The following is a 16,078-nucleotide window of genomic DNA, read 5'->3' as shown; positions in this document are numbered from 1 at the left end:
AGGCCAGATTGGTGCATAGGAAGATCTAAGTGGAAAATAAGGTTTCTCTGATTGTAATAAGACATATAATCCTGCCTACCTATCATAACTTAGAAAAATGGATTTTCATTATGCCTAAAGAAGAAACTGCTAGGGAGTATGTTGTTATTGTCAATAATCAAGAGGATCTTGTGAAAACATACACAAAGAAATCCCAAAATTAAACACTGAAAGATTAGGGGTATGATAGTATATTGAACTCCAAAGTGTGATGATGTGGGGGATGGTATCAGGAACAAGACTGTGTGGCAAACATAGACCCAATGACCACATAAAACCCAAATGGAAAAACATTCTAGGCAAAATGTAGTTGTAATGTTGTGCCTCTCTGTTCAGCCTCTCTACCAAAAGACAATTCCTTTAATTACCTTGTTTTCCTTAACTTTCAACACCATAAAACGTAAAAGAGGAGAACAAAATCCAAGTAATAAGAGATAGCATTGAAGATAATTCTCCTTCAAAGTTGCTTTACACAAAAAGCATTTCCATCACTACTAAGAGTTAAAGGACAAGAAGGGTACCATCAGGGAAACAAAACAAGCATGAATTCAGGTTCATTTAATCCATAGTTTTCAGATGTTTCATTGAATTTGTTGGTTTCTCTACATTCATGGAGATGATAAACCTAATGAGTATTTCCATGAAAATAGTGTGCAAGTAGTGAGGTGGAGCCTTTTCATCCCCAACACATACATATAGGTATATAGATATAGATTAGAGACAGGGAGAGGGATATCAAGGTATAGATATACATTATGGAGATAAGGATAGATATGCTTAAAGAATTTAAAAATAGTATTGTGATGCTTAATTTCATTAGCTATACCTATATACTTGAAGGCATAATCCAAATTCATTTTTATAAAAATCAGTTTCTTTTTAATTAGAGGCAAGAACTACAAATATTAAAGGGGTAGATCAATAAATAATCATGATCATTATCTTAGAGACATCCATATGTGTGAATTTTGGACCTAAACTACTCAATAGTCCTTGCCTTCCTTTGTCAAGTGGCATAGTCTCTTTCCTCAAATCCATATGGAATGTCATATCTCAACTCTATAGGATATGTTTAGAGTGTAAGTACCATATATGTGTCAGTTTCCAGCACAAAACAAATACATAACTATGAAAGCTGAAGGATTCTAGTAAAGTTATAGTTTTACCGAAGGTGCCTCTTTTAAGAGAGATGGTAGTTTCCAAACTTTTATTATCTTGGTAACTAGTTTCAAAGAGACTCTGCTAATCATCATGAACTTTACATAATAATTTCAACAACAAAGCACTACAAATTGATAAGCCTGACTCCACAGGTTTGCACCAAGCCTCATTTTTATACAGGCATATGATTATTTTGGTCTTGGAAGATGTAATCTCTTTTTCTTTAGAAAAAGGTTTCTTATCAGAAGATGGCCTAGTCGGCCATCAGTGGGAAGAGAGGCCCATTGGTCGTGCAAACTTTATATGCCCCAGTACAGGGGAACACCAGGGCCAAAAAGGGGGAGTGGGTGGGTAGGGGAGTGGGAGGGGGAGGGTATGGGGGACTTTTGGGATAGCACTGGAAATGTAAATGAAGAAAATACCTAATTAAAAAAAAAAAAGAAAGAAAAAGGTTTCTTTACATTTTTGCTCTGGGGAGGAAGCACTTGCTTTGGACCTAACTTTTGTCTATTGTGTATCAAGAACTAGATGATAAAGAATGTTTGAAGATAGATGCTTGTGAGAGTAGACATGATGCTGGATTTAAGCACTCAGAGGAAAATAGAAAAATAATAGCCCACACAGTAAGACCGCATCAGCAATCGTGGAAAAGAAAGTGCAAGCTACCTGAGGTTCACTGATTTTTAAACCACAGGTAAATGGCAATGGGAGTAATGGGATCCACTTTTGTAGTGTCTTCTGAGTTTGGTCACTCGACAGAGCAATCCTTACCTGCCTGCTTTGGTGATGATCATCTCTGTTCCGATATCATGGAACCTCTTCCAGAGGTCAGCACATTGCAACTCCACCTGAATCTCTTCCATGGAAGACATGGCAGCAGGCACGGGGCCTGCAGCACCAGACGCCAGGTCAGTGTGAGTGCTGAAGGAGCAGGAGGTCCGCTCGGTGAGCACCTCGGAGTCCGACCCAGTGCTCTGCTCGGAGTCTGCAAAGTGAACAGTCAAGGTGGGAGTAAGAAGCTGCCCCGTTGCCCCCATGCCTGGCTATAGAGATGCGGGGAGCTTGGGAGAGGGGTGAATGGGAGACTTGAGGCTGGGAAGCTCCAGCGCACCTACTCGGGAGCTTTATTCTTTATCATATGGTTTGTTTTTGTGATTTATGACTTTTCTTTCAGGTTTCATGTGTCCAACATGATGACATCCAGCATTTTAGTAAGTTTTAGCAACAGCTGAAGAAAATTGGCCTGAAACAGGTAAAATAAAGAATCCTAATGTCACCTTGTTGAAGGAAGGCCAGGCTAACGTGACAAGATACAGGGCACATGAAACAGGAATCATCAGCACAGACTCCATCTCCGGGTCTTGATTGCACAGTTCCACTTATCGCTCCTTGCATCTTGTCCTCTAGCTCCCTGACACAGCACATCACTGCCAATCCCTCTGTTATATCTTCTCCACCCATCTATTCCCTGATCACCAACATAATGAAGCATGCTATGGGACAAGTTACTGGAGAAATCGGTAGAAATGACAGGGATAAGTGGGGTCGGGAGACACCTCTAGTGGTTTACGATGTGTGGGCGAGGTAAAGGAGAAGTGATCTGGAAAGGAAGGTGGGAGTCAGAACAACCAAATAAAAGCCGAATTTAATGCTTTTGCCCCTGTGGGCTTTTCTTGTGCTTTTTATCATCAGGAAGAGGAGGTGGGCAAAGGGCCCAGGCAGTGCTAGGAGGGAGGAGGAGAAGGCTAGCATTAGACATTCTGAAGTGTCTTTACCTTTAGGAGCCGGACAACAAAATTTCTAAATCCTAAGATTGCCTGTATTCGGATCATTTTATATACTCTTCTCAAATCAAATGAGGCCAAGCTCAAAGGACCTGTTTATCTAACCCACCCCTTAACACCATATAAAGCTATATATAAGACCTACAAACAAGAGAAATATACACTTGACTTTCTAAGCCTGGCTTGTTTTACTTAATTTTATGTTGTTTTGATTTTATAATATGATGATTGTCTCCAATTGCATCAATTTTCCAGCAGACAAAATGATTTCACTCTTCATTGTGGCTGATTAAAACCCATTGTATACGTGGGCTACACACATACACGCATGTTTTTAAGGTCTGGAACACCAGAACTCACTCTTCTTACTAAGCGTAACCTAGTAGCCATTGATGGAGTTACTTTACTCCTGTTCTTATGAGCCTCAGATAGCCACCATTTCATATTCAGTTTCAAAGACATCAAGGTTTTTTGGATTCCACATATAAGTGAGATTTTGCAGTGCTTTTCTCTTGAGTCTGGATTCTTTTAGCGAAACTAATGATCTCCAGATCTATTTATGTTGCTGAAAATGGCAGGATTTCATCCTTTTTTATGGTGATATAGTATTTCATTGTATAACTGTACCACATTCTCTGCACTCATTTTTCAGTTGATGGGCATATATGCTGGGTTCTTTTTTTATTTCTTGAGTATTGTGACTTAGTGCAGAAGCCTCTTTGACATGCTGACTTAATTTCCTTGAATGTATGCCTAATACTGAGATAACTAGGTCAAGTGGTAATTCCACTTTAAAATTTTTAAGACCTTCCATAGTGCTTTTCACAATGGCTCTACTAATTTTCATTCTCACTAACAAGTATAGAGAGGGTCTCTTTTCTCTGTGTCTTGACTAACACTTGTTGTCTCTTATCTTTTTTAGAATAATCATTCTTGCTGATATAGACAATATGTCACTATAGGTTTGATCTCTGATTATTTGCGATAGTGCCCCTCCCTTTTTGTATACTCTTTGGACATCTTACTTCCTTTTGAGGATGTCTGCTTACATCTATTCACAAGTGACTTTTCAATGTTGTCAAGAGTCAGATCTTGGCATTAGTAAAATGGGGAAAGGATGAGACAGAAAGCCAGATCATTTTGTCACTCTCCACATTTGCCTATGACTGGTTTCTAGGCTTGTGAACAACACATCTCACTTTCTCCAGCCCCAGATTTTTACTTCCCCAAATCCAAGCATCATCGCTGTCAACATCCACAGCTTTGCCATCGTCCACAGGGAAGAAAGTACCCACAAGAAGCAAGGGTTATTTCTATCCAGTCTTCCCAAGTTGTTGTTTATTACTCCTGAATAAAATCAAGTACTTACAGTATCAACCTATTTTCTACACAAAAGTTGATTCTGACCAAAAATGTTAGTTTACCCATAATCTTTAGTCCAGAAGTTATCTTTATTAAAAATCATTGCAAGGTTTTATAGCTAGGCTCTACATACCTGAGTATAGCTTTATGCCTTGCATTGCCCAGAGCTTTCTTTTATCTCCTTCCAGCACAAGTCTAAGATAAGAGCTGCTGCTGAGTGACAGATGCCCATCCTAGCTTGACTGAGATGTCCTTCAGCAACAGAGAGATTGCAATGTCACACACTCAGCCAAAGATAGAGATGGGATTCGAGATCCCATATGTCTCTGCAATACCAAAAATTCTTTGTTCTTCATAAGTAGTGAGTGTAACATATTGAAAACCTTCTCAAAACAATATGTTTCAAACACCTTTAACTTACTTAAGGTCAAAGCATTCACCACTAAATGCTATATAGTTACAAAATAAAATTGGGAGTAGATACTGAAAGTAGGGTCCAGCAGAAGTTTTAGACATGTGTATCACCACACTAAGCTGCAACAGTCAAGTTACGAAATTGAAATAAGGTCCATGGCTGGGAACTAGGAAGTAAGAGGCTGCCCCCCTCCTTAATACACTATTGGGAACAAGACAAGGACTCACAATGTGATACCAAATGGATTAACACATAGCCTTGGCCAAGTCATTTGACCACAAAGGATCTAGTTCCCTGTCATGCCCTCGAAAGGCCCAAACTGGAAACTTTTAGAATCTCTCCTATCTCTAATGATGTGAAGAATATAAGAATCCTCTCCAATGGGAGGGATACCCAGGAAGCCTCAATTAGTGCAAGTGCAAAATAAATATATATAAATAAATAAATAAATAAATGCCTGGCTTTACATTACGGGATTAAAAGACTGAGCAGAGATTCAGTGAGTAGTAAAGATTTCAAACAGGTTGATCAAATTAGCAGCTGTGAGCATGTGGCCCGAGATTACATACCACATAGATAATTAGAAACAGAATACAGGCCATTAGAGTTTTCTAGTTAATGTTGATTAACTGTGCATTCATGGAGTGGTTACTGTGTGCCTTACACTGTGCTAGATTCTGAAAAGTGACGAGAGAGTAATACTCTCTTCTGTGAATTACAAGGCAGTTAAGATATTGGATGACTTCACAAATATTCAGAGATCCACATGGGTAACTACCATACTGTTTTCCATCCTGTTACATAGAGTCTCATATGTCGGATAAAAATCCAGAAGACAAAGAGGTCTAAGAGGGTTAGGGGAGAACTTTGGAGACCCCATCACTATTTAAAAAAAAAAAAAACAAAAGGCCAAATTTATGGTAGCATAAGCAATGTCTACCTATGGTGAGAAATTTCAGAAGTGGCTATTTGTTCTAAACTTCCAGGGTCCCATGCTCCCCCAAAACAGAAACATGAGATTTTATTTCAGACTACAGACTGCAGCCTATGAGTGAAATTATTCGAATAAAAAATTCCCTTTAATGTTCATCTCTCAATTGTTTTGTAGCTATCGTAATTAGAAAATAAAATTGGCCCTGTATGCAAAAGAAATTATAAAGGAGTCGAAGCCAACTGTGAGATCAGCTACGATGTAAGAACCTTAAAATAGTCACCACCAAGTCAAGAGCAACAGTCTGCAGGAAAGTAAAGTTTAACTCTTGGTAAAAAATGTACTTCCAAGGCAGGGCGATGATGGTACATGCCTTAAATCCCAGCATGCAGGAGACGGAGGCACGGGGATCTTCCTGAGTTCAAAGCCAGCCTCAATTCATTCAAAAACATGACAACTCTCTGTAACTCCAGTCCCATGGAATCCAGTGCACTCTTCTGGCCCCTTGAGACAGCAGGCATGAACATGATACAGATATACATGAAGGCAAAACACTCAAACAGATAAAATAAAAATAAAGGGAAAATTAATGACTAGTCTCTTAAAGAGTTAAAACACCTCTGGTGTTTTATTTTATATTGGGCAAATGTTTGCTTTCTTTCTTCAATAAATAAATAAACAACATTTAAAAACTAATTTGAATGACTCAGAAATTTTCTCCTAGTAAATAATATTTCAACAAAAGGTCTTTCAGTAACTTTGGAGCACAATGCTAAAGTTACACTCAGGGAAGTTAAGGAGGGAAACCTGGGAACCCCTCACTGTGCTGGTTACACTGCAGGGCTCACTGGGCAAATCCAACATCAGTATGTCAATTAATGTTCCTATCTAAAATGGCTTCTTCAAAAGGGGTTCCTGGCCACAGCGTGTCACTACTTTCTATATATAACCAAAATTGCTTTATTTTATTTTTTTAGAATTTTTTTTATTTTTATGTTCTTTTTTTAATTGGGTATTTATTTCATTTACATTTCCAATGCTATCCCAAAAGTCCCCCACACGCTCCCCCATCGACTCCCCCACCCACCCACTCCCATTTCTTGGCCTTGTCGTTCCCCTGTACTGAGGCATATAAAGTTTGCACGACCAATGGGCCTCTCTAGGATAGCAAAAACTCTTCTCAAGGATAAAAGAACCTCTGGTGGAATCACCAAAATTGCTTTATTAACACAAGTACCACACTGGGTTCTCACAAGAAATTGAGTTTAGTTTATGAATCAGAGCAATAAGCATGTAGTTGATTTTTTACCTTCTAGTATATTCTAATTGGTGAGATGGAGCACATATATAGTCTTTCTATTTCATGGATGAGCAAATTAAAATCAAGAGGAAACTGAAAACCAGAAAAAAAGAGCATAGGTGTCTGCCTCCTGCTCTTCCACGATCTTGCTGGGTTTGTTCCTCTCCAAAGCAGCTGACATTTGTGAGCTACCTCACAACTGAAATGGCTTCAAAAAGTTAATCTTGGCTAAGACACAAAACCACTCTGGTGCTTGCTTTCTTTAATCTTCATAGCATAGCGTGCACACACACATTCCTAAGAGGGACTATAAAGTCCCTTCTAATGCAATGAATTAAGAGTTCAGCTAAGAGAGTTCCAAGGCTAAGAACAGAAAAATGCCACAATAACTTGACTTGGTTACCATAGATACAAAAGGCCTTGACTGTATGTACCTAAGTTTTAATGGCATTTAATATCAAAACTGGGCATTTTTGAAATATTTTATAGTTAGTGAGATTATTTTCTTCTTGAATATGTGATTACTGGATATGTATGTATATAATGCATACACACACACACACACACACACACACGCGCGTGTGTGTGTGTGTGTTTTCCTTGGACCCAGTAAATAGCTTTGTTTAGCCCCAAACTCACAGCAATCCTCTTGCCTTACCCTCCCAAGTACTGAGATTACAGACATGAGTCACTACAGCCAGCCTTGAAAAGTGATTTTTCATACTCATTCATTGAGCAGTGAACAAAGCATATTTACTCCTGTGGCTCCCCTATTCCCCAGCTGTGATAACTTCCTTCCAAATTTTATTTTGCTTCACTGGGTTTTGGTTACCTCAGCTTTATGATTAGGAGATGAGGGTTTAAAACATAGTTCTGCCTTTAAAATCATATTTATGTCCTGATGATAAAACAACTTATTGATTCTGTTGATAGTAACTCAGTCCTTGATACTCTGCTTCATATAGACCAGATTTTATGTTAATGGGCAAAGATAGATAAATCATGTTTCTGATCTCAGGTCACTGAGAATCTGGTAGGAAGGATATAGAAAGTGTTAAAGTCTTACTGTGCTGGATGCTCTAACAAACACAAGGAGAGTGTTAGGGAATTGTGAACCAAAGACAAAACTAATCAATATCAAAAGACTTCATAAAATGACATTTGAGTGGTACACACTCAAAATATAGGTTTAATAGCATCAAACAGAAGATGAGGCTGATTTTTTTATGTAGTATAAATAGCAAGAATAAGGATTTGGGTGATCTTAGAACACCAGAAGTAAACTGGTATGGTCAGACTTTAGAGTGTGTAAGGGTGGATAGTGAGTAGTGTGAGGGATGGAGGTTGAGACTCGGGCTCACCTGAACTAACCACTGTTTACTGAACATGTACTATGTGCTCATACTTCTAGACTCTCAAGATGAGGTGAGCAGCCATGTAGAGCTCAGAACTTGTAACTAGCATGGCTGTCAGAACGTAGATTTCCACCTTCATTCTCTATGTTCTCTACCTTGATTTTACATACACATGACAGTTTTCTTTCACTTCCTGCCTATGGATCCTGTGAGTCAAGTTGAATTCTTTGTCCTGTCTCCTATGTAAAGAAAGGATGTATAATGGTCTAGTTTTAGTATGGAAGACTGGTTACAGAAGACAACCACAAAAGTAGAACTTTCTGAGATTAGATGCAAAATACCACAACCACAAGATTGGAAATGAGTTGTCATATTTCCTCTAACTGAAACAAGTTTAAAATGACTACAGGAGAAAGATGCACCCAGATATTAATAAACACATATTGGGGTTTTTTTTCCTACCAAGTACTAACACATAATAACAGTGGGTGCTATTTCCCACTTAGTATTTGGGAAGACAGACACTCCTTCTTTTTTCTAAGTTCCAAGCCTTCTAAAATCAAGACCCCTTGGCTATCTCAGGAGTCCCCCTTCCAACCAGGGAAGCTATTAGAATCTTATAACCCAGGTAATGCTGACTGTGTCAGGCACAAGGAAATGATCCCAGAGTCCCTCTGGAATGGAGATTAGTCCTGGGCTGCCAGATTTCAAGGTAGCTTAGAGAGAAAGCTAGTGATGAAATTTTTCATAGAGAAATTCTAAATATGGAAAAAGCACAGTGTTTGGCATTAATCTGAGTACGGACTGAGCCCAAATTTGATACTCCACCCTGAACTTCAAGGGACTGACCTGTAACCGAGGTTGGATTAAACTAAAATCATAGTGATAGCAGACACTCAGATGAACCTGTTAGATGGCTTTGGTAATGGAATGGTGTCCCGGAGCTCTCCATGCCCTCCAAGTTCTATTTGGGAGAAAGGGGAAGGTAACCTGAAGCCTACAGTTCCTGTGCCAATAAGCCAATTAAGGAGACTAAGAGCTCTTATCTTTTTAGCTGCTCAAAGCACTCTCCACCTAAGCAGCAGCTTTCCCCATGATACATCGAGCCATAGTACATCGCAGTTACCCCTTGGGTGCAAGTCTTGTGAAACAGCAGTAGTCAGTATTTTCTAATCTATTTCTAGTTGAGCAAGCAAAGACTCAATGCCATGATAGTGCGACCTTCCAAGCCTCTATGTGCTTCAAAGTGAAGGGGGAAATTCCAGATGCTTAAATATGTTGTTTAATAAATTTTCACAGAGATGCTGTAAAGTAGGGAGGCAGGGATCGTTGTTGTTTGCTTGCTTTTGTTGTTTTGATTTCGAGTTTTTGTTGTATGTTTTGGGGTTTTGTTTGTTGTAGGCTTTCTATTGTTGTTGTTTTAGGGTTTTTTGGATTGGTTTGGTTTTGCTATAGCTTTTACAAGTAGAGACAGAGGCTTGTTTGTGAGTAATGGCTTCTCCTGTATTACATAACCCATGTTAGAATAGAATGGGACATGAGTTAGTCTGACGTTTGGGTCAGTATTCTTTCCACTCTCCCCTGTTGCCCATGTGAAGATCTGGAACCTTCTAAGCTGTTCAGTCACAAGACAGTTCTCCGGAAACAAAAATGTTGCCAACTCTTCTGGGAGAGGAAAAGAGCCAAACAAGTCACATGGGAGTTTTCCTTCCCTAGCACCAAGATAGTCATAATCAGCAACATTTAATATCACTTCATTAATCTAAACATTGTTATATAAGAAAGCACAAGTGTAGATGTCCTCTTGTTGGATTTCACTTGCTATCCACAGTCTTACCCAATGAAAAATCCAAAGAAGGCAGACACTGAAGGTCACTGTCGCCATCAGATCACCCCCTTGCTTTAAGCTAGAGTGATAAGCCAAGTAACAGAATGGGTGGTGGCTGCAAGATGTTTGGATTTTGAAAAACAATTGAAAACACTGAAAGACATGTCAAGGGAATGACGTTGGTTCCTATTTGTTCAGATTCCAGTTTATTTAGATTTAATTATGGTCACATTTCACGACCTAGAAGTTTCTGACAGTCCTAATTGGATAACCCTTCTTGAAGAGAATTTAGCTGGTGATAACAACTGCTAAAGTATGTCATGAAAAGACAAGTGTCAAAGAGCATGCAAGATTCGCCAGTGCCAGGAGGACCAAGAGAAAATAAGACAAATGCATGGATCTTGGATTTTCTAACACAGCCTTAATTACAGATTTGTTTTGCTCTCCTACAAATTTAAGTCTTGAGAGACAGATTTTTTCTAGTTCAGAAAATATTCATGATGAACAATACACAAGTGAAATAAGCAAAAAATGGCCCACAAGCCACAGGACAATACCCAAGCTAAATAAACACCTTGCATCAAAAGTCCTTCACAAGTTGATGCTAACCAGCTGGGTAGTCTTCAGAATTTATTGGTAAATTTTAAGCTAGCTTCTGTCCACTCGGGCCCCTTCCTGGGGATGTTGGCACTTGTCCTGGCTAATGTGACATATCAGATCATTCCCGAGCCAGCGTGCATCTTTGCTCTTTGCATCCATGGCTTCCATCCTGTGACCAACACCTCAGTGCCAGCCACTGCTATTACAGCACTCGTTTCAGCCATCATTGCTTTGCTTCCTGCACACTGGAAAACAGGCTTTCCTCAAAACCTGCCTCATAGCTTTGTAGAATGTGCTCATTAGGCACCAGTTAACACACAGGCATACTGATGTGCTAAAAGGGAAGAAAGAGCTAAACACCCGATTTCTAAGCAGTAAGTATAACTTAACTGTGACATCTGGGGACAGTGTCCTCGGTGGTGCTAATTCTCAGCACATGAATAGGAGAGACATTTGAGCACACCCAGGAGTACATAGAGCCCTTCAAGTGACACTCAGGAGACCTCCAACTACATATTTAAAACCCAACAACTTTATCACGTAGACACAATAACCTCTTTACTACTCTGAATCCATCCGTTCATTCAATCACATATTTGTCTAGCAAATAGTGATTGATTATATGTGTCTGGTGATATGCAAAAAGTTTATGCTGATACATGAACTATGCTTCAAGATTTTTAGAAAATTGTTCAGAGAGGCGGGGTAAATCCATAGATAAGTCTAAAACTGTAGAGTATTCCAAACGCAACATGCCAATTGGGTTATGGGATTTAAAAGATGACATTCTAGAGTTCATCTTTCTCCTTCCAACTGTCTACCTTAAGCAAGAACTCCATCTCTTCACAATTATTTTTATAATCTACAGAGTGCTCTATCAATAACCACTGTATAAAACTTTTATGAACTGTGGACAATATGTGTATATATGTGCAGTTCCAGAATTACATTATCAATAGATATGGATACAATACTAATTTTCATGTGTTCTCAACTGAGAAAAAAAAAAGCATCACAGTGAGAATTTAGAGTCAAGAGGAACCTCTTCATCTAAGACATCTTTTAGAAGTAAAAGGGAAGGAAGGTCTTCCAGAGTAAGGGATTTTATAACAATAGTATGGCAGTAAAACCTACAAGAAATGTACGGAAAACAGCAATCAGTGTGCCCCACATCACAGCTGTGTTGTGCCTCTTGTACCTTTAGTCCCTGAAACATTCTCCTGCTATATATAAAACATGCACCTGCTATATACTCAATGAAATATTACTTGTTGATGGATAGATGGATGGCTGGGTGGATGGATGGATGGATGGATGGATAGATGGATGGATAAAATGCTATATTTTAGCAGAGCAAGATAAGGCACATTGATCGAAAAGAGGTAGAAGATGGTCTAGCATTAATTTAAAAGTCTTAGTGTTGTTCTTCTGATCTTCTTCCAGAAGATAAATATATCCCTAGTACTAAGGTGTCTTAATTCTCCCAGCAAAATCTCCATTAAATCCTAAGGTTGCTGCCTCCTGACTTCACAGCCTGAACTAGGCCTGTGAGTTGTGTTAAACATAGTGGCAAAGTCTGACTTGAAACATTCCAGGGGCTTTGAGTGAAGCCAGTGAGTCCAGCAGCTTCTATAAAGTAGCAACCATAGGCAAGCACCTAGAAAGCACTCAGCCGCTGGCTCTCTTCTGTAAGAGCCTGAGAAGGAGAGAAACCTGTAGTCGTGCAGAGAAGATGAATAAAGAATCAAGTCCTACGTCATTCCACACAGTGAGGCTGAACATGAAATACAAAGCCCCCCCTTGAGAGGTGGATTTCTACCCAGGAATGGTTTCTACACAGACAGACAGCTGCTGAGCCTCCATGTCTGCTGAACAGTACTGTGCCTGCTGCCTGGAGCAAGACATGCTTGCATAAGTGCTGTGAATTAAAGGGAGAGGCATCAGCCTCTAGAGTCACAGAGATTCAAATACATGATTGTGAAAGAGGCATGCCCTTTCCAAACACAGCATTTATTTAAGTGGAAATAATCAAGAGATACTGGTGACTCCCAGGACAGCCTCTGGCACAGAGTAGGACATCTAGTCCTTTCTATCATTTGGAAAGGTCTGTGAGTTTTTGTGGTCATTTGCCTATATTCTCTGTGTCCTTGCAAATGAAGAAAAGCATATCCCAACAAAGAGTTTGTAAAATACAGAACAGAAAATGATCATAGCTGAAAGAGCTTCAGGACCAAGAGAGAAAATAACTATCAAATCTGTATGGTGTTAGGATAAATGGTAAGAAGGACAGAGCAAAAACAAAGATGCAATGAAACCATTGTCTAAGAATGCTCATTTCTGTATGGTCTACTTAAGTGCTACCCTCCCAGCCTCACCTCAGTCTGGAAAAACAAAAGACAAGGAGGAAGACTGCTGAATTCCCATAGGCTGTCCATAAAGAAGGGTCCAGGAAAGCAACACTTGCAGAGCAAGCAGAGAAAATAACTATTGCTGATAAGACTGAAGCCCCCAAAATATGGAGAGAAATAAACAAGATGTAGGAGGCTGAAGAGAGCCCTGACTCCAGCTCAACAACCAAGCCAAGAGTGCTCTAGTGCAAGATGAGGAAACACACAGTGTGTGTGTTGGGGGTGGGGAGGGGGGAGGTAGGGGAAAGAAGATTGGTGGTAAGTGAAATGCCTGTGGGGAGAGAGCGGAGGCCAAGATTGGACATTCTAGACCTTTGAAAGATGGGCGAAGTAACATGCCTAGTGGCCCCCACCCAGAAGTGTTAAAGAGAAAAGCAACTATGGAGTTCTGAATAAAAATATTAGGTCATCTACCATCCCACACACACACGTGAGGAAGCCAGCCAGATGTAATAATAGCTTGCACCTGTAATCTCAACACTGGGGAGGTTGAGACAGGTGATCACAAGTTCTAAGCAAATCTGAGATGGACTACATGGCAAGATAGAGACAGATGGACAGGAAAGAAGGAAGGGAAGGAGGGAAGGAAGGAAAGAGAGAAGGAGGGAAGAAGGAAGGAGAAAAAGAAGATGGGAGTAAGGAAAAGAGGAAGTAAGGGATAAAAGGATAGGGTGGGAGGGAGGAAGAGAGAGAAGGGGAAATCAGGGAAGGAGAGAGAGCAGAGATCAGATGTTTTGATAGCAGAAAAAAAAGTTCCCTTTGTGAACACAGGGCAAACGCTGGAGGCGAGAGAAACATCCTGGATTCATGCATGATTTGTCTCTGTCTTTATAACTTGCTGGCTGAGCTTAAGATACTTGCAAAACTTGAAGTCTACCCTCATACCTCTCATGTTCCTGGGCCTCCAAGGGAAGCTCAGCTCCTTGAGTCCTTCCTATCTTCCCCTACCCTTCCCAAAAAGGAATGCATCAAGGGTCTCTAACCCCAGAATGGATACTAGGTGATGGCCAAGGGGTAGCAGGTGGAGGGAGTTGGGAATTGCCTTCTGCCCTCTGTGTAGATTGACTTGGGAATCCCAGAGTCAGCATATTATTCCTAACCCAACCCCTAACTCCTGGGGTAATCTGTACATGGTCACTTGATCCCACCGGCTCCTTGATCAAGAACTTGTCTACATGAGCCTCCATCTTTCCCCAGAACTACCTACCTTGAAGGGTCAGAATGACCTTTGAAGAGACAGTGTCCTCCAAGTATGTCAGCAATTCAGAAGCTGACAGCTTCTAAAATAGCTGCTGTGTTTGTGTCTATTGCTCTCTGAAGGAGTGGCAGTGTCATTAGCCTCTGCAGGATTTCCATGCCAAAGTCACGCCTTCCCTTCTCCCCATAAGGCTCCACACTGCCTCTTGCCTCCCGGCCTGGGAAGACTTGGAGCCCAGAAGCCATGGCATTTAAGCACTGTCAGAGCTCCCACTTCAATTCCCGTAATGGTGCCAGTTCAGCAACTGTCATGATGACCAAGCCCGAACTGTATTTAGAAGCTTTGGGCACCGTACCATGTTCCAACCCATCTCAGAGTAACAAGAGATTTCCTGAGCTCCTGGGCTTGTGATTCAAGGTCCCCTCCTCCAAGGGAGTAGGGAGTTCAAGATAAATTTCTGATGATCTGTTTTCTCCTCAGAAAGAGGACTCCAGTTTTCCATGAATGTTATTATATAATACAACTTTGAATAACCATACTTTTTAAAGTAAAGTTTGCGAAAGATGACCAAAGAGAGAGAATGATAAAAATCACTCAATACAAGATTAGTACTGTTCACATGGACAACTGATACAAGGATAAATTCCCCTGAAAATACATTTTGAAAGTGCTCAGGATATATATATATATATATATATATATATATATATATATATGGACTTTATGAGACAGTGATAATAACTCAATTCATCTTTTTAGCAGCTTCTATGTCCCTTTTTAAAGTATTCTAGTAGAGTCCCATAATAGTTTCAAGATAATTCTTTTAGCGATAAGAGACAGTTTTACACACTTACACTTTAATACACTGTCTTCCACCCAAAAAGTGGGGGTGCAGTCTGATCATTTATACCACTAATTGTGTAGGCTGTCAGTTTGGGGGCTTGCTGCATGCAGAGGGTCTCTAGGCTCTCAGTGATGATAAACCACAAGAGAAAAGAAGACTGACCCCCAACTCTCCACCAACTGTCTCTAACCAGAGTCCCTCATAGGTACCCTGTCATTTAAAAGGCAATAGTGTTTGGCCTTTCCCCATTTCTGGGCAAGGAACCAACATTCAGAGAATGTGGTTTTAGGATCATGGCATCTAATCCATTCAAGGATTACCCGCCCCAAGTCCTGCTCAGATGGCCGTGTTACTCATTGCCTCCCTTTGTTCTATAATAAATCCAACCCTGGCTAATTCCAAGCCTCTATGCATCACTGAAGTTTAAAGATGGCATTTTGACAGGTCAGATATTTAGAAGTAGTGGACCACCAACCACTCAAAAATTTTAAGTCATTTTAGAAACACATGGAAATCATTTTCCCCAAGAATTCACAAGTCAGGAGGATGGGATCTTATTGATGGCATATGAGCTGTTGTATATGTTAAATTTTTATTGTATGTACTATCATCTTTGTATAATCTAAGTTGACTTAACAATGAAGGTGGGTTTTCCTTATTATATGAAGTATTACATGAGTGTTATCAAGTACAAATATAGCACTCAGTATAGAGCGCCCTTATAATAAAAGCAATAAAAGCGTAAGATAAGACTATAAATAAATGTACCATGAGAATCTATTTAAAATTCAAATGTCATTCGTAAGGTTATTTCATAGAGATCAGATATTCAACTATATTTTCAAGACCATAT

The 16,078-nt window shown here is 39.9% G+C and overlaps 1 protein-coding gene across 3 annotated transcripts in view; it reads right to left on the bottom strand.

Annotated features, from left to right (window-relative positions):
• Nucleotides 1-16,078, bottom strand: part of Tbx15 (T-box 15) — a 113,913-nt gene that overhangs the window by 43,246 nt on the left and 54,589 nt on the right. For all 3 annotated transcript variants that reach the window (XM_006501279.4, NM_009323.2, XM_006501280.4), the window contains one exon: nt 1,972-2,185. In XM_006501279.4, coding sequence (XP_006501342.1) covers nt 1,972-2,072 — 101 coding nt within the window. In that variant the 5' untranslated portion in view covers nt 2,073-2,185. The remainder of the gene's footprint in view (nt 1-1,971; nt 2,186-16,078) is intronic.

Source organism: Mus musculus, chromosome 3 (genome assembly GCF_000001635.26).
Source record: "Mus musculus strain C57BL/6J chromosome 3, GRCm38.p6 C57BL/6J".
NCBI lineage: Eukaryota > Metazoa > Chordata > Mammalia > Rodentia > Muridae > Mus > Mus musculus.
Note: the sequence above shows the minus strand (reverse complement) of the source record. Positions and strands in the feature narration are given on the sequence as shown.